Raw genomic sequence first — 17,740 nt, 5'->3', positions numbered from 1 at the left:
ATCCTTTTTGAGCTGAGCGTCGCAGCGGTAGGGGCTGAGTGAGCGAGTCCTGATGTTCCCCGATTGCATCAGGTCTCGGTTTGATCCCGTGTTTTCCGGCGGTGTTGTGGGATGGAGCTGGCACCAGCATTTTGCCATGGTCGCTGTGGAAGGAGGGTTGAGTTGTGTGGAGGAGGTTGAGAGCCGTGGGCTTTGGGTGCTGTGTCCGGATCAGCTCCGTGGGCAGATTTTGTGCAAAAGCTTTGAGCTGTGGGTTTTTGGGAGGAGGGGGGTAGCTTGCACATCAAGCCGAGGAGCAAGGCCCCTCACTCCTTCTGCTTTTTGGAAAATTACACCACTGGATATTTTACTGCAGGATTTTTAAATACCAAAAGGCCTTACATTTGGTTAACCCCAAGCGCGGGTGCCACAGCGCTGGCTTTACTTTCACTATAAGGAATGCAGAGGATGTTTGGAGCCCTCCCCCTGCCCCATTTCCTCCAGCAAGCCATGCCGCCCGGCCAAGACAAATATTGGTAGTAAACTATTGAACTTCCCTGGTCCCAGTGCTCCCCGGCGCTCACAGAGCAGTGCCTGTTCTCCCCCCTTCCCTGGGCAGGGGCCGGGCTGGGGGGGTGCAGATGTGTCCCCGTGCTGGGGACAGCCGGAGCAGTGAAACGCTGCTGTGCGGCGGTGGGAGCTGGACGGTGTGCGGCGAGCGTGCAGCAAGCGTGCGAGGAGCGTGCAGCTCTGCGGAGCTGAAGCACCTGTGGGGCTGCACCCAGCTCATCCCGCCCTGCGTCCATCCCACCCACCGCCCCAACCTGGGCACGAGGGTGAGCTTGGTGGTGGAGCGGGGGGCAAGGTCAGCCCTGAAGTGCCAGTACGATGGCTTGCGTGGTCTCTCTCCCACCCTGCATGTGCTTTATTGGGCTCTGCAGATCTAAATATAGCACCCATGACCTCTTCCTCCGGGACTGGGGCAGGCTGTGGGGGCTCGGGGGGAGGACTGGGAGCCATGTCCTCTCTGGCCTGTGGTGCAGAACACAGGCTTCCCCGTCCCGTGTTGGACATCTTGGCTAACAGCCGGCTTTCTGCAGGGCTGTGGGTTATTTATTGACCTGCTGGAGGCTGCACCCCGTCCCCAAAAATCAGGCTTTCGGGGCAGCTCTCGGTGGGTTTGAGCAGGTTGGTGCTGGCCCCCGTGGGCTGTGAATCTCACTGGCACTGCAGCAGGGAGGAAGCAGCTGTGGGACGTGGGGTGCGGTGCGTGGTCCCACAGCGGCCGCGCCGTGTCCCAGTGTCCCCTGGGTCCTGCACGGGTACTGCAGCGCAGCCATGCAGCCCACAGGGCGAAAACCAGGAGTTAAGAGCTTGAGGAACCCATACCCTTCAGAAAAATATCTTTCCTTCCGTGAGTGCGCGGCTGAGAGATCCCCACCGGTCACAAGGAGTTGGTGGCACGCACAGCAGTTGTCCCCGTGTGCCCACCACAGGCTCTGGGGAGGGAGCAGCGCGCTCCACCGTGCCCGGTGCATCGCACGAGCCCCTGGTGCTCCCTGGCACGTGGCACGAGAGCCCCCGCCTTCTCGAGGGGGATTTTCCCCAGTGTCGGTGGTGCTGAGCTGGTCACCACGGTGCAGCTGCACATGCCCTGCGCAGGGCTGGGATGCTCGTGGCTGCAACCGGGGCTCCCCACTGCTGCGGGAGTGCAAAGCTGGTACGACTGGATTCCTGCTAATGACCTGGGGTTAGTAAAGGCAACGAGCGGGCCAGCATTAACCAATGATTTGGTGATTGCTCAAGGCTTGGCCTCAGCGAGAAGCTGAGGAGTCCAAAGGGCAGGCTGATATGGCGTGGTCAGTGGTTTTATGGTGCGCAGCTCCGGACAGAGCCTCCTGCTGCAAGCGAGCGCGAGCTCGCATGCGGGGTGTGCTTCGGGTCCTGCCCTGGGCAGGAGGCTCTGTTTGGGATCCATTGCCTGTTCTTGGAGCAGTGCTGAGGACGCTGAGAGGTGCCGCCCTGGGTGGCAGTTGTGCCTCGGGTTTGGGGTGCTGCAGAGCAGGGTGCGTGTCTCCCCCGGGGGCCGTGAGCTCCTCGCTGCAGCACGGTCACCGCGGAGGGAGGAAGCTCCCTCCACCATGCGATCGGGGAAGCTCGTTCCCAGCATTTCCCGCTGCCTTCCCATCGCCCGCAGCAATCCCTCCCCTTGCCCCGGGGGGTTCGTGGCGAGCGTGGGAAGGACTTTTTCCCCTGTTCCAGCGGCTCGAGCTGTGGTTTGAGCCCTGCACAGAGCGACCGATGCTCCTTGCCTCCTTTCCCTTCTAACCACTGGAAAACAAATCCCTCTAGATCTGATGAGATCCCTTTGCATTCAGAACAGAGATCCTGTATCTCTCCTCTTGGATAAATCCCAGCCTGCCAGGACCCATGCTGCTGCACCACGTTGTCCTGGAGCTGATCCCTCCAGAGCAGGGGAGCTTGCCGGCATCCCGGCTGCGTGTTCCCTTGGCAGGTCATGCTGGAAAAGTTGTCTCTCTTAAAGCAAACACATGCACGTGGCGGTTTCGGTCTCCTCCATCCATCCTCCCTCCCTCCCTGTCTCTCCCTGGGCTGGGCCAGCTGCTCCCTGCTCCCAGCCAAGCCTGTGCTGCTGTTCCTGGCTCCAGCCCTGCCCGGGGGAGAGCGCGGGTGCCTTCGCTGTCTGAGTCTGCTCAAACGCCAGCAAAGCAGGGGGAAAAAAAGCTGCTTCTCCTGGCTTGTGGCTGAGAAATTCCCCAGCTGTCGGATTGCCAAGGAACGGCAGGGACAGCTCGGCCGGAGGCATTGCTGCTGGGGGGATCAGACGGACCCCACGGAGCCGGACGGGGCTGGTGTCCCGACACCACATCCCCAGCGAGGGCAGCTGGCTGCCTGTCAGGGACCCTTGCCCGAGGTTGTCCCCGTCAGGGACGTGTGGATGCTGCCCCGGCCGCAGCCCCTCTCCTGAGAAGCTCCTTTGTGCTCAGGGCTTTCCGTAATGCCACGGCACAGGGCCGGGGATTTCGGAGAGGCGCAAATCCAGGCTTACCCCCTCGCCTTAGGGCATCGGCAGCTAAGGTCAAGCTCTTGCTTCTTTGGCAGCAAATTGCTTAAAGGTGAAACACCGGTGGGAAGCCGTAAGTGAAATGCTTTTCCCATCACCCTGCTCTGGTGCGGGGTGCCCGGGGGGCGGGAGCTGTGCCGTTCTGTGGGGCAGCCCAGCCTGGCAGGCACTGTCACTGTGGGCTGGAGATCAGGCGTCCTCCCCACCCTTCACATCCTTCCTGCTCTTGTTTTCTCCTGCCCGGCAGTTTCTCGGGATAATAACCTTTTGTCATGCCTGGGGCCGTGGCCGAGGTCCGGCTCTGCGGCAGGGTGCTGGCGCGGCCGCCCCGCTCTCCCACGGGGTTTGCATCCCGTAGTGCCTGGAAAGGGACCAGGTTGGGGCGCATGGGCTTGGGGGGGACCTGGACGCTTCGGTGCACAGCTCAGGGAGGGTGCGTACCGCTTCTTCCCGCAGTGCCAGGGGACACTGAAGGACCTCGTTCATTTTTTCTGATTGCTTTTGCATTGCCTTGGAAAGGGATGCTGGGGGCTGGGGGTCACCAGTGACAAGCTGCACCGTCCCCTCTGCTGTGTCTGAAATGGCTGCAGGGCTCAGGGCGAGTGACCCTGGGAACAGTGGGTCCCTGCCGAGGCTTGGCACCCGCCGTGGCCGTCTGCGGGCATCATCCTTCCCCTCCGCTGCTGGAAGGAGCTGTCCCGCGGGCACGGGGTTTCCATCGCACGGCTAATCTTCCTCCTCGTGGGGGCCGCTGTCGGGCTGTGACCCAGGGCAGAGCAGGGACCTGGCATCACCCCGGCCAGCACAGCCAGCCCCGACTCGGCGCTCCCGTCCCCTGCAGCAGACCTGGCAGGGCTGGAGACTCACCCACTGAAATTACCCAAATTACCCTATCAGCTATGGCTCGGCTGTGGGTCCTGCTGAGTACCCGCGGCTGGATGCTTTCCACTGCTAATTGGGATTGCTCGGCCGTCTCCTCGCTCGCCTGCCATCCTTGCTCGTTCCCTTTGTGCTGCACGGTGACAGAGAAGGCGGTGGGACGTGTCTGAAGGGCGCTGGGCGTGCGTGGCGGTGCAGCCCCCGCTCCCCCAGCACCCCCCCCAGGCAGAGACGCAGCGTGAGGGTGCTGGGGCAGCAGTGCTGCAGCTGGTGAGGAAAACAGCGCAAATCTCAATGTCTTTTGCCCTTTAAAAAAGAATAAATACTTTTTTTGTTGCTTCTATCAGTCAAACCCAGCTGGAGCAATTTAAATAATTGGAGCAATTTGAATAATGGCAGCAATTTAAATAAGCTTCAACAGCCCAGACCTTGTGTTCGGGGCTGGCAGCCCGCGCGGGCAGGCGAGGTGCCCGGCAGTTTGGGTTGGTGGTGACATGGAGCTTTGACACCGAGGCGAGGGACGGTGGCACTGCAGCAGGGTTTGTGCTGTCGGGAACCTGCAACACCCTTCCTCTCCTCCTGGTGATATTTAAGATAACTCTGCTTGTTTTGGGGTGATCGCAGGCCCTGCCAAAAGGTATTTTGGTGGCAGCTCAGCTGTGTTTGAGCTCCTTTTCTCTCAGGGCAGGGATTGCGCGGGCACTGCCGCGGTCCCTGTTCGTCCCCGGGGAGCACCCAAAACTTTCTCCCGGCTGTCGCGATGTGGAGGCAGCAGCCACTGCTGCCCAGGAGATGCTGTGAAGCAACGAGCTTCAAGAGAGCGTGGCAGTCAGGCTGTGGGGTCTGTACTGGAAGAACAAAGTGAAGTTTTTCTTTTGACTGCTGGTGTCGGAGCTGAAACACCTCCTCGGCTAACGGGGCGGGCGGTAATTAGAGTTGTGGCTGTATAAAAATGGAACCAGGTTGTTTACGGAGCTGGCCCTGCCCAAGGATTTATTCCTGGCGTGGCTGGTGGAAAACCTCCGAATTACCCGCTTCTGCAGGTACGGAGGGGTCTCGCTAGCCGGGGCACCTCGGGGTGCTGGAACTGCCACCTTCTCCCCAACCCCAGCTGCGGACGGGCGCAGCCCTCCGAGGAAGGGGAACATCTGCTTGTGTTTTGGTGGGCCTGGCGTCCCACCAGCCGTCTCTCCCCTTCCCCCTCCTTTATTTATAGCATTTCACCAACATCTGGAGTTTGAGCCGATTCGGCGCTGGCTGACTCCGAGCTGGGGGATGGAGCTGGGTGAAACGTGTGCGGCCGGGGAGGGAGGGAACCCCCGAGCCCTTCCCAGCAGCGTGCGGGGGGCCGCAGCATCCCAGTGTGGACCTGAGGACCATCTGGGAGGTGGGAAACCCCAGGAGCATCCTTGCTCTGCTTCTCATGGTGGTGGGGACGGTGGGAGAGCTGCTGTGTCCTTGCCCCGTGGCACAGACCTGGGGGTGCTCTGCCTCCCACCTCGCAGCGCTGCCAGCCGGCGGTCCCGCTTTCTGGCTGGATTTCGAGGCTCCTTTGACATTTACCATCAGCAGTCAGCCCTGTCCCCTCCCTGCAGTGTCACCGAGGTCCCCCTGGCCCCGGGGGATGCAGGGCTACAATAGCCCCCTTTCTGGTGCTGCTTTAATGGGAAAAATTGAGTCATTCCTGGGGGAAGGGGAATGAAAACCAGCCCCGCTGTAGCAGGCGGCAGATCCCTGGCACGGCAGTGAATGGAGGCAGTAATCCCGCTCCTGGCTGTGGCACGAGCCCAAAGCCAGCCCGGTTCTCACGGCGAGCGGGGCTGTGGGCACCGCTGGCAGCTGTGGTGAGGGCTCCTGCTTCTCCTCATCTTTGTAGCGTGAAAGACGGGGTTTTCACAGCGGGGACGTGAGGACCCCCCTTCCCTTCCCAGATCAGGGCGATAAGCATCTGCTAAAAGTTAAGTGCATCCCTAAATCTGAGCGAAGGCAGCAGCCTTTGAGCTCCTAACAAAATTGTAGCAATAATAGTGGCAATTAAAGCTTGCCCGCGGCTCAGCTCGGCTCCCAGTATAACCCTTACTGCCAAGGGAGGGTGCCTGTGTCGGGGCGGGTGTAAATGGGCCCCTTGTTCTGGCGGTGCAGCGGCCCCAGGCCCCCCCCCTTCCTGCGCAGGTTTCTCCCCCGGCTCGGCTCCTTCCCAGCTCCCAGCATCGCCCCTCGCTGCTCTGCCTGCCGGCGTTTGCCGTGCTGCCAGAGCTGCCCTTCTCCTCCGCCAGCCCCGAAGGAGGCTGCGCGTCCCTCCCGTGCGTCTCGCCGCACGCAGCGGAGAAGCCGAAGTGCAGGGATGGAGAGGTCCTGGCTGGAGGCGAGGTGGCGGGGATGGACAGAGGCCCTGAGCGGTGTCCCTTGTCCCCCCGGGACATCTCGGTGTCCCGAAGCGGCCACGAGGCAGGACGGGAGCCCGGTGTCCCCCAGCCCCAGCGGGCTCCACCAGTGGAGGCTTTCTTTTCAGGGAGCAGGCGAGCAAAGGAGCCATTTTCTCACGGAAACCACATGCGAAAGGAGAGGAAACGCCATGGGAGCTGACTTAAAAGAAAATATGTTAACAATGTCAATTAGGCAGGAATGCTCCTGCCTGTGTTTTCTCCAGCTCGGCCCAGCAGAGGTGGAAAAGCTTGACGTGTCGCAGGGTGATCCGGAGCCTGGAGCGTGTCCAGGCGGTGCAATTCCCAACAGCGGCGATTAGAGCCTATTTGGCTGCCCCCAGGAAACGGCAAAGCTCACCGGGCTGGGCCGTGGAGGGACGGAGCTGGTGCTGGGAGCAGCCCCAAAAGGGCCGGTGGGCGCAGAGTGCTGCGGGTGAGGTGGTCCCAGGCGGGACTGAGCCGATTAGGTGGCAAGCCCTGATCTCCGGTGATTACGCACCGTGACGGGGCCGAGGCGGCCGTCACGCCAGCGGCAGATGAGCTCAGCTCGGTTTGAGCAAATCCCCTTTCCGGGGGGACGAGTGGGGCCGAAGCTCTCGCTCCTCTCACGGTACCGCTGGGGGACGCCGCGCGCTTCCCGGCTGTGCCGAGAGCGTCCCTTCGGCCTTGGAGGAGGTTCGGGGGGCCGAATCCCCTTGCTGAGGTGCACAGCAGCATCGTGGCTTCGGCGTGCTGGTCTGCAGGAGCTGCTCTGCCCCGCGGTGGGCTGGGACCCGCCGGGTTCCCGTGGCAGATGGTACCGACCCGGCCTCGGCCGCTAGACTAGCTCCGTGTTTGTGCGTGTGTGTGTGTGCTCAGCCCTCTTCCTCCTCCTCCTCTTCCAGATGACCCGGGAGAGGTGGGTGTCCACGCCAGCACTGGTGGTTTATTCCTGGAATAAATCCCTAAAGCGTGACTTTTCAAGGCGTTTTAGCCCATTGCAGAGCGTGCATTTGTCTCTGCGGCGCAGGGAGCTGAGGGGCTGGAGATGGTCCCAGGACCCGACAGGGCTGCACTCGGCCACCGCCGGCTGCGAGCATCCCAGGCAGGGAGGGAGCCACGGCTGCTCTTGCTGGGTTGTCCAGGGCTGGGCGAGAGCTCACCGGGCTGGGCCAGCGGCGAGTTTGCACCGTGCTCAAAAGTGTGTGCTAACGCCTGCGCGACGGAGGTCTTTGAAAAGCCCTTTTCATCCCCAGCCCTGCTCAAAGTTGTGCTGCGGGTGATGGTTTGAAGGCACGGATTAGGCGGCGAGCAGGGGCTGGGGGGAGCATGGGGCAGCCCCATCCCAGAGCCGGAGCTTGGGGCCGGGTCAGTGGCGATGGCGAGCGGGTCTCTGACACCGGTGGCCTCGTGCCGTTGGGCTGGGGCTGGTGTGCGGGCGCTGGAGCCAGGGAGGGGCTTTTCTAGGGGCGGGGGGGTTTTGCTTGGACAGCGGAGCGTGGGGGGCTGCCCTGCTGCCCCTCAAAACCCGGGAGGGGAGTTTGTTTCAGGAAACAGAAAAGACCAAAGTGCTGGCGGTTTGGTGGTTCTGCGAGTGGATTCTGCTTGCATGAAGGCTGGCATCTACTAATTAATTGCATGGAAACCCCTCGTTAATCAGAGCCAGTGATTTTTATGATACCGGCTCCGTGGTAGAGCGTGCCTGAAACATGCAGGTGTAGGAAATGGGAATGGTCCCAGTGACTGCAGGGAGCTGCACGGGGGTGGCACGGAGCCTGTGGCATCCCAGGGAGCCAAGGGGTGGCCCCAGGGAGCCAAGGGGGGTCCCTGGGGGTCCCTGCCTCCCAGCAGCAGCAGTGGAAACTCTAAGGGGAAAAAAAAAATCAGATGCTGCAAGAGTTGCAATGAAATTGTGAGAGCTGGCAACACCCAACCGTTTTTTTGTTTTGGTTTTTCTTTTTTTTGTGTTTATATTGAAAGGATTTCATTGTTATTTAATGTCTTGTTTGTGCATTTTTAAATGGACCAGCTTGAACAGCGTTTCCGAAACCTTTTTCCTTCTAAAATGATGATGATTTGCCTCAAGCGGCAGCTCCAGGGTTGGTGTGGCAATGCAGCTTATTTACGCACATGCACGTACATACCTGTGGATGTGCATAGAGAGCGATACTTGTAGGTGGAGTATGACATGCCATTGCTTCTTAATCCAGCTTACAAAATTAGTGACCGCTGATTTCAGTAGTCTCAGACCACTGAGTTCAGTAATTTAGGTAGTATCTGGATACGTAGACAAAAAATTTGCTTTCTTTCGCGATTTTTTTGCACGCAATTTCTTTTGCATGCAAATAGACAAAAAATACGGTTAATTTTTGTTGCTCTCTAGTATACGTGTGAATCTAACTTACCCAAACCGGCTTTCACGTTCTTGGCATGTGAAAGGGCGGCAAAGCCTCCTCCGGAGCAATACCGGAGTGTTTCTGCAGGGGTGAGTGCTGGCGGGTTTCTGGGGAGCCCAGATAACATGCCACCGTTCCGGGGAACGGTTTGTCGCAGGGCTTGGGTTTCACAAAGGCAAAATCCCCCCGGGAGTTTAGGAAATATCTTCCCAGAACACAACCAGGGAAACGTTGGCACTGGTTGAAAAGAAAATGAATAGCAGAGCTGGCAAGAGACACGGCGGCTCTGTGTCAACAGAGCACGTAAGCGCAAAGCGTTGGAGCATGTACTCGGGTCTGGGTGAAGCGAGGGGAGCCTTAGTGTTTGCTTAATCCCAGAGAGGGGCTTTGCAGAGTTGTGGTCTAAGACCTGTTTTTTCCAGTGGCCGAGGATTGCGTTAGTCGAGAGGTTTAAGAGCCCAGCGAAAGCCCCGGATCATCTCTGCGGGAGGATAAGCAGTTTTGCCTGAGGATTTCTGCTCAGAACAGATGCTGAATTGGGATTTTTTTTTTCTTAAGAACAAAGATCTTGAATTCATTTCAGTTAAGGACCTTGAGTTCAAGAGTTTGTGGTGAAAGTAGAGCAAGCCCGCGTGGGACGCAGCACTGGTTACCACCCTCGCAGCCAAAGAGATCCTGCAGACGAGGCTTTCCCCTGCACAGTGTATTTATCGAATGATTTGATTTCACTGGCGATCCCATGCGATCCCCCGAAGGCGGAGGGACTGGCCCTGCCGGCGCGTCCCCCCGCAGCCACCTGCCGAGCCCCGGGGATCCCCGCGCTGGCACGGCAGCCACAGCGCGACATTTTCGGGTGATTTTCTTGGTGCTTTCACACTGCTGACTCCGTAAAAACGGAGCAAGAGGAAAATGGTTTAAAAAGGTCCTTTCTAAACCCCAATAGGTGATCCCAGACGCGTTCCCCTCTGCTTGCAAGACGTTCCCCCCTTTTCCTAGCTGCACAGAGCCCCGTGCATCCTTTAAGGTCGCGCGGATCCGACCCTCTTCGGCCGGTTGAATCATTTCCTGTTTTCTTCAGTTTTTGAAGAACTCCAAGGCAAGCTGGAAATGTTTGCAGATAGGGTGAACTAACTGCTCCGGGGCCACGGGAGAAATACAGGCGTGCTAAATCTGCGGAGGGAGAGGGTGCGAGCGCAGGGTCGCGGCAGGCGGAGGGGCTGGTCCTGGCTTTTGCGGAGCAGGTAGCTGAAGCGCTTTGGGAGCCCTGCCCTGTTTTGGCAGGAGCTGGGTTTTATCGATCAGTGGATGTTGCACTGATGATTTTTCCCTTTTAAGAATCGCTGCCAAGAGCATCTCCCGAGGCAGGCGCCCGTGGATCTCTCTTCCTCCACAACTTGTCCTGGTAGCATCCGTGCGCCCCGCAAGCTCAGCTGCAGCGTGTGTGCGGGAGCAGCCGGTAAGGCTTTTCTTGCAGCTCCCTCTGTGCTTTTTTTTATAAAAAACGGCATTGCCAAGTTAATCTCTGAAACGTTCAGGTACAGTTTGCAGCTGGTCCGAGCGCGCCCCGATGCCTGCGACGGGCGCTGCCGACGGCGGCCCTCGTTTGCGAGCACATTTTGAGGAATTTGGTGCGCTGGCCCCGAGGAGTGGGGGTGGCCGAGGTGTCCCTGCTGTCCCTCCTGTGCCAGAGCAGCAGCATCGTGGGCAGCTCTGACCTGGCGTCCATCTCGCATCCCTGTTCCTTCCCGGATGCTGGGATTGAGCTGGTCAAGCTGGTCCTGAGTCCCAGTCCACCTCTGTTCCCCCTGGGCATTGCAGCCACGGCCAAAATTCCCTCTGCTTTTTGCCCCAGGACCCTGGGACCGATCTCATTGCTCGCTGCCGGAGAGCACGGTCGGCACGCACCCGTGCAAGCAGGAGCAGATGGGTGCAAGCGGGTGCAGCTCCAGCTCTTGCTTTGGCCGGGGGTTGCCGAGGGCTGGCACTTGGCCCTGGGGAAGGCTTTGCTCTCGCCTCCCTTCTTTGGGGTTCGGCGGGGACGGGAGCCCGTGGGGGGTTCAGGCTGCCAGCCCCGCAGGGACTGCGTTTGGAAGAGCTCAATGTGAGGAAGCAAGTCGCAGAGGGAACGGAGGAGGCGGTTTGGTGCGCTCAGCCCCCTGGGAAGATGCAGCCGTAAGCGATGGGGGAGAAAAGTGGCTTTTTTGCATTCATATTACCAACAAAGGGCCGTGCAGGGACGGACAGGGACGGAGGCTGCCGTCGCTCCAGAGTCGTCCCCTGAACTCCTCCCCCCCCACCGTGAACCCCACCAGCTCGAGTATTTCACAAGCAGCTTGAGGAGAGCTGTGCTGGGGTATCTGTGCACATCCCATCGAGCCGGCGGGCGCGCGTGGGGTCGGAGCGAGCAGCGGACGGGGCGAGGGGGAGTTTCTCCCCGCAGTGAAGCAGTCGCGGTGGGTTTCTGCCTCCCCTCGCCCTGTCCCCAGGTCTCATCCCATCGCGTTAAAGCCTCCAACAGGTAGTCGGTGCTGGGGAGAGCGCCCGGAGCCCCTGCTTGCCGGGCGGTCACGGCACACGGCGTGGGGACATGTGCTCTCCGTGGCATGAAGCGGGTATTTCTCGCTGGGATTATTTGGGTTTATCTCGTCATCTGTGGCCTCTGTCCCCAGCGAGCGGCAGCAGTGTCACCCCGGCCGGGCGTGTTTGTGTGACCAATGGTGCCTGTGCTCGGTGCGGGTGATGGTTGATGCCCTGCGCCTGGGGATCCTCTGGCCCTGAGCTCTGCAAAGTGGGGAACCCAGCTGGGGACAGGGATGCGTATCGAGTACTATTAGTTGTGTTTTGCCGTCTGCATTAATGCGGTGCCCATAGGTACTGAGCGGGGAGCGGTGTTCCGTGGGCAGAAGGCCACTGCGGGGCTGCTCCCTCCGTCCCCGTTGGCAGCCGGTGGCTCCGCGGCCATGCCGAAGGGGAAAGGCGGCAGGGCCATTCCCCAGCTCAGCGGGTCCCTGGGGGTGATGGCTCTGCATGTCCCTGCCTGATGCTCCTCCAGAAAATCCCTTTTTGAGGGGATGAAGGAGACGGGATCAGCCCCCGAAGTGACTTAGCCGTGCTCCTCCTGCGGGAATTCGGTGCTGACCCCAGGGGTGTCATCGGCGGGCCACCACTGTCCCCATGGGGAGCCAGGAGATCAGCGAGTGCTGGTGAATTGATTCAACTCTTCGCTGCCCTCTGTATTTGCCCCGCTGTGACTTGCAGTGGCCAAAAATCACCTTGTAACATTGCAAACGGGAGTTATTCCCCATCATCACTGGGGCACGCGAGGACCCTGCGGATAGTCCGGCTCCCCGGTGGCAGTGGGAAACGTCCTTTGGCTTGTTTGGCTCTTGCCGCGCAGGGTCCACGTGCAGGTGGAGCCCCTCGGCATCATCCCGTGGGTCCCCAACACGAGCGGTGGCCGGGCCAGGTCTCCTGGGCATCAGCCATGGGTGGCATCAGCCCCGGGTGCCCTCGGCTCCCGCAGCCCTTGCTGGAGAGGAAGCAGCTTTTGAGCAACATCGAGGGTGTTTTGCAGAAATAACCCCAAGGTGCTGCGAGTGCGAGGAGCTGCTGGCACCGGCATTCCCAGCACGAAGCCCGCACGGCGTGTAGGAGCCCCGGAGCTGTCTGAGGAGGGAGGACATCTCTGGGCCTGCGGTGGGAGGGGAGGGGGTGCAGGTTTGGTGTTTCACGGTACCTTTTGGCAAAGACAGGAACGTGGAGGAAATTGCTGCATGGGTTTTTAATTTGACAGGAAAGGCTGTAAGAGATTTCACCGTAAATGTGATCTGAAAAAAATAAGGTCTGTTAGCAGGAGGGGAGCAGCATTTCTTTTAATGAAGGATTAAAACTGAGCCACAGGGGGTGTTTTCCTTAAACCACAGATGCAAATGAAAACCCGTATCTCCAAGGCGGCTCTTGCCAGGGACTCGGTGCTGTGCCGTGAGCCGGTGCTGCCCGGCGCGTGTGGGCTGGAAGGGGCCGTGCGGAGGCTGGTGGGGAGAGCGGCATCCGAGGGAGGTGCAATGGGTCCTGCAGACCTGGAGAAAAGCTGGTATTTGTTGCATCCCCGGCTGCCTTGAGGAGCCGTACAGCATTTTCCGTGGGATGGGGGGGAAGGCGTTAAACTCCCCACACGCTCCTGTACTGTTCGCCCTACAGCAAGCTCAGCCTCTCCGCGCTGCGGGGAGCCATCAGGCGTGGGGTTCATCACCCCGACCCCCAGAGCCCCTCCGCTGGGAGGTGAATGTACCCATGGGCGATGCCTATGTCACTGGGACCAAGGGTACGCCACGGCCTTAAATAAATTACTAAGGTTAATCCAGTGTCTCTGGTTTGGTTCTTCCCTGCCCAGGGCTGCGGCACTGGGGCTCGGCCGCTGCTGGGGGAGCCTTGGTGTATGGGCGGGCTTTATCTGGGCTGCTTCTGGTGAAGGAAATGCATTTTTTGTTTTGTTTTAATTTTTTCTGGAATGGTTTCGGACAATTGATTTTCTAAAATAGACTCAATGAGAGGAAATTCATTTGTTAACCTGTCCCTGTTCAGGGGAACGGGAGGACGGGGTGCAGATATGGTGCTTCCTTGGTAGCTTTATTTATGATTGCATCTGCTTTAGAGCAAAACCGAACCTATAAATTAAATGTTTTGTCTCCCCCCAACCCCTCCTCTGTTAATCAGGATTTAAACGGACAGAAGGAGCTGTGCCCGCGTCTCTGCCACCTGAAGAAAGGCCCCAACGGCTACGGCTTCAACCTGCACAGCGAGAAGTCCCGGCCAGGGCAGTTCATCCGCTCGGTCGACCCCGACTCACCGGCCTCCAGAGCGGGGCTGCGGCCCCAGGACCGGCTGGTGGAGGTAACAGTGTGGGGGTTCAGCACCTCCCTTCCTGGGAAGCCTTTTGGGGTTTCCTCAGCACGTGCCGCGCAGGGACGTTCGATCCTGCCCAGCCTGGCAGGAGCGGCCGGGTCCTGTCCCCCTCTAGCAGGTGGGGAGAGGGTCAGCAGACGTGATGGGACCCTCAGGAAGCCTGAAGCTGAAACAAACCCCCGTCCCGTCACCTCTTCCATCACATCCCCCCCGTGTTCCTCTGTAATACGGAGCCGTAAGCCCAATGTGGGTGCTTAGGCAGTGGTTTTGTGGCAGCTCATTCAAAGCGGGCACTCGCGAGCCCTCAAATCTAGGTGCTGCCGCTGGCTCTGGCCGGCACAGAGGGTCGGAGCAGGCCAAGTGCTGGCCCTGTGCCCATCCGGGTGCCTCGGGGGTGGCAGTGGGATCCTGTGGACGGATGAGGTGCTTGATGGGTGCCCGTCTCCCCCCCCGCCGTAGCACAGCGAGCCCTGTGCTTGGTGGCATTGCCTGATGCCGCGCGGTGCTGGAGCTGGCTCTGCCCTCTGCAGCAAAAGGGGTGTGGGGACACGTGGGACCCGTCCCACCGCCAGCGCGGGGGGGGTGACCCCCCACCCAGCCACCCTCTGGTCTGGCGTCCTGCCATAGGCACAGGGACGGGTCGGTGCCGCCCGGCCGAGCTGACGCACTGCCAGGCAGGTGTTTGGAAAAAGAGGGGAAAAAGCTTTGCAGAGATTTTAAGACATGAAATTGTGAAAGATCGGGGGAAAATTCCTCTTGGAAGCATCTTCCTGGTCACCGAGTGCTGGACAACACAAGTTTTGATGTGTCTGGGAATCGCCCTCCCTTCGGCTTGTTTGTCTTGTGTTTTTCCTGAAGAACGAGGTTTCCCCATCCAGAGGTGCCTGCGCCCGGCTTGAGCAGCGCATGGGCAGAGGGACGGGCAGGGCTCGATCTGGCAGCCGGTGCTCGAGGCACGGCAGCCATCTCCCCTTTCGCTTCTGCACTGCGGGAGCACGAGGACGTCCCCTGCTCGGAGTCACGCGTGGCCCTTCCCCAGGAGGGTGAACCCCAAAACCCTCCTGCGGGGACCAAGCCGTGGCCCTTGCCGCTGGCTCTGGAGTGGGAAAGGGTTTTGCACTCCTGGAAGAAAACACTCGCACCCTGCGGAGCCGAGCAAGTTGGGGGAACGCTAAGACCAAAGCACTCGCCTGCTTTCTAGCCCCGTGAATAATTGTTCCCCAGCCGGCGGGAGCTGTGCCTCTTCCCAGCACCTGAAAGTTTAATGCCGGGAGCAGCGTGGGGCTGGGGCCAGGAGCGGGGTGCTGGCGGCAGCAGCTCCCAGCAGCGCGGTGTCACGGCGAGGGGTTGTGTTATTTATTTATCGGTGCTTGGCAGAGTGCCTGGCACACACAAAGCGGCAAAGGGTGAGCTGGCGAGCTCGGAAACCCGAGCCCCTCCGTCCCCGCTCTTTGGGGCTTCGATAAATATTTGATGCCCCCCGGCCCTGCTGCGCTGGGCAGGCTGGGTGTGCTGGGGCAGGGGGAGGGCAGCCCCGTGCTGCCCGGCCGAGCTCAACCAGGGGTGAATCGGGGTGACCGGGAGAGGTGACAGGGTGCTGCCGGGGATGGAGCGGGGTTACAAGGCAGCAGCTGAGGTTGCCAGTGAGGTGCAAAGCCTGGGGACAGGGTTCCCTTTCCATCCCAGCCCTTGCAGCCATATCCTGGCCCTCAGGACCTGCTTCTGCCCCAGGTTTTGTGTTCAGGCATCCAAAATGCAAAGGGGAATCCAAAGTTTGTGGAGCCAGCCCAGCTCAGGCTCTGCGGCGTTCGCCTGCCTCGTCCCTTTGCAGCGGGGACGAGCAGCCATGACTTTGCAGCGAGAGGGTCCATGGCTGTCCCGCTTCCCTGGGATGGGCTGCAACGTCTTGGGAGCTGCCGGGCCGACGCTCAGCTCCCCGGGGAGCTGCCGGGACGGGGTTACCCTCGCTCCCAGGCTCGGTCCCTGACTCTGGCATTGGTGTGCTTCAGGGTCCAGTGCAGGAGAAGGCAGTTGTCTGTCTGCAGGAGGAGGAGGAGGAATAAAAATGTGTTGATGCTGGTGATCCTGGAGAGCCGTGGCCCTGCAGGAGAGCAGGCGTGTGCATCCAAAGCATGCAGTTATAACGTTGTGTGTGGCTTAGAAAAACAAACAAAACCTGCTGTCCGCTTCTCCTAATGAAGGCCTTTCTGTGCTGGACAGATTTCTGAAGTCTTTGATTTGTTTCAGAAAGCTGTAGTAACGGAGTAGCTATTTTTAAGAGGAGGAGGTTACTCCATTCCCGGTGATCTCTGTACCACCAGCGCTCTCTCCCCTTCTCCGTCCAAGCTGAATTAGCAGATCGCTCTGCCATGCCGCATGCAGGCGCCTTCGGATGCCAAAGGCAGAACGGGCGGCGAAGGGTGGGTTGAGCTTTGCCAGAGACGGGCTGGAGCCTTGCAAAGAGTTCATCGCACAAAACCGGTCCAGCAGCGAGGGGCCGGGCGGTGCGGAGACCTTCCCCTGCGGGACAAAGGGTGATTCATTCCCCCCCAACAATGCCTCAAAATCACAATTGTCCCCTCCCTGCGGGGAACAATTGGGAGCAGAGGATCGCGTTCCCTGGTAGGTCCTGGCTCGCACGCAGGGAAGGGAGCAATGAATCCATGCAGCAGGCACGGGGACTCGCCTGACGGGGGACACGGGAAATGCATTTTTCTGTCACGGAGGGATGAACGATGGCGTGGTGATGCCGCCTGGGGAGCAGGACACGCCGGCAGCACCCAGCCCGCTGCCCGTGCACATGGTTGCACCCCGTAGGCAGCCTGAGATACCTGGGGCACATCCGAGGTGAAGGCTGGGTTTGAAATCACTAAAGAGGGCAGCCAGAGCGTTTCGGCAGGACCTGGGTGGGTGAGGTGATGGCGGAGTCGGGGGGCTGTGGCTCCCGATGGGTGTGTTTGGGATGCGGGCAGAGGCGGAGGTGTGGGGTAACACGAAGGATGCTCCGGCAGAGGCACTGGGGGGGTGGTAGGAGGCTGTGGCTGGCCTGCGAGGGGGAAGGAAAAAGCCTGTAGCCTTCCTATCATCCAAATAGAAATTAAAAAAGGAAAATCCCATCCCTTAGGAGGCTGCTCTGGGGGTCCGGGACCAGTGTCTCTGCTGCAGGGGGCACAGACTGGGGTTCTGATGCTGTCGCTTTGCAGGTGAACGGCATAAACGTGGAAGGCCTGCGGCACTCGGAGGTGGTGTCCCACATTAAGGCCAGGGAGAACGAAGCCAGGCTCCTGGTGGTGGACCCCGAAACAGATGATTACTTCAAGAAGCTGGGGGTGACCCCCACGGAGGAGCACACCAAAGGTGAGACCTCGCTTTCCCTGGGCGACTCTACGCCGTTCCCGTGACTCACGCCGTCATGGGTGGGATTTCAGAAGTGAGGGAGAGTCATGTTTCCCTTCTGTCTCATCCCTCACTAGTTTCCTGAGCACCACCCAGCTATTTATAAATAGTGAGAATACTTCCTAACCTAGCCAAAACCCTATTTATTATTTTTACACAGTGAAAAATTAACTTAGGAACTTGCTGCCATAAAGTGGCTGAGGCAGAGTGTGGCGGGGTCCGGGGGGAGCTGGGTCCTCAGTGAGCGATGGGCTTGCGGAGAGATGCTCAGATGGGACCGGTCCGTCCGGCTGGGGCTGGGAAGCCTCTCTGACAGCACTTCCTCGGGCCCCTCCATTTTTGGCTGCAGCACCCGCACCCTGGGAGACAGGGTGCCTGGTGTTGGAGGAGGTGGACCTGCAGGGTCCGGGGGAGCAGAGTGGTCTGCCCAGGGTGCCGAGCTGGCGTCTCAGGAGAGAGAGTGCGATAAATCCCCCGTTGCTCTTTGCAAAGGAGCCTGAGGGTGCATCGAGAAATACCGGAGCAAACGCCGCGTGCGCGCAGGGGAAGGGTTTCACGCCACGACGATCACAGGGGTGGCTGTTGCAGGAAATGTTTTCCTTGCTGTTGAAACCTGGCAGAGAAAGCTGCCTGTCGACTCTCCAACCTGTTGTGCTGCAGCTCCCGGATGGGGAGGGAGCGGGACGCTCCCCAGC

The 17,740-nt window shown here is 59.9% G+C and overlaps 1 protein-coding gene across 1 annotated transcript in view; it reads left to right on the top strand.

Annotated features, from left to right (window-relative positions):
• Positions 1-17,740, top strand: part of NHERF2 (NHERF family PDZ scaffold protein 2) — a 41,051-nt gene that overhangs the window by 14,701 nt on the left and 8,610 nt on the right. Inside the window, exons 3-4 of the mRNA XM_072877993.1 lie at positions 13,461-13,637; positions 16,853-17,006. Coding sequence (XP_072734094.1) covers positions 13,461-13,637; positions 16,853-17,006 — 331 coding nt within the window. The remainder of the gene's footprint in view (positions 1-13,460; positions 13,638-16,852; positions 17,007-17,740) is intronic.

Source organism: Ciconia boyciana, chromosome 13, assembly GCF_034638445.1.
Source record: "Ciconia boyciana chromosome 13, ASM3463844v1, whole genome shotgun sequence".
Taxonomy (NCBI): Eukaryota; Metazoa; Chordata; class Aves; order Ciconiiformes; family Ciconiidae; genus Ciconia; species Ciconia boyciana.
This window is presented reverse-complemented; position numbering and strand designations above follow the sequence as displayed.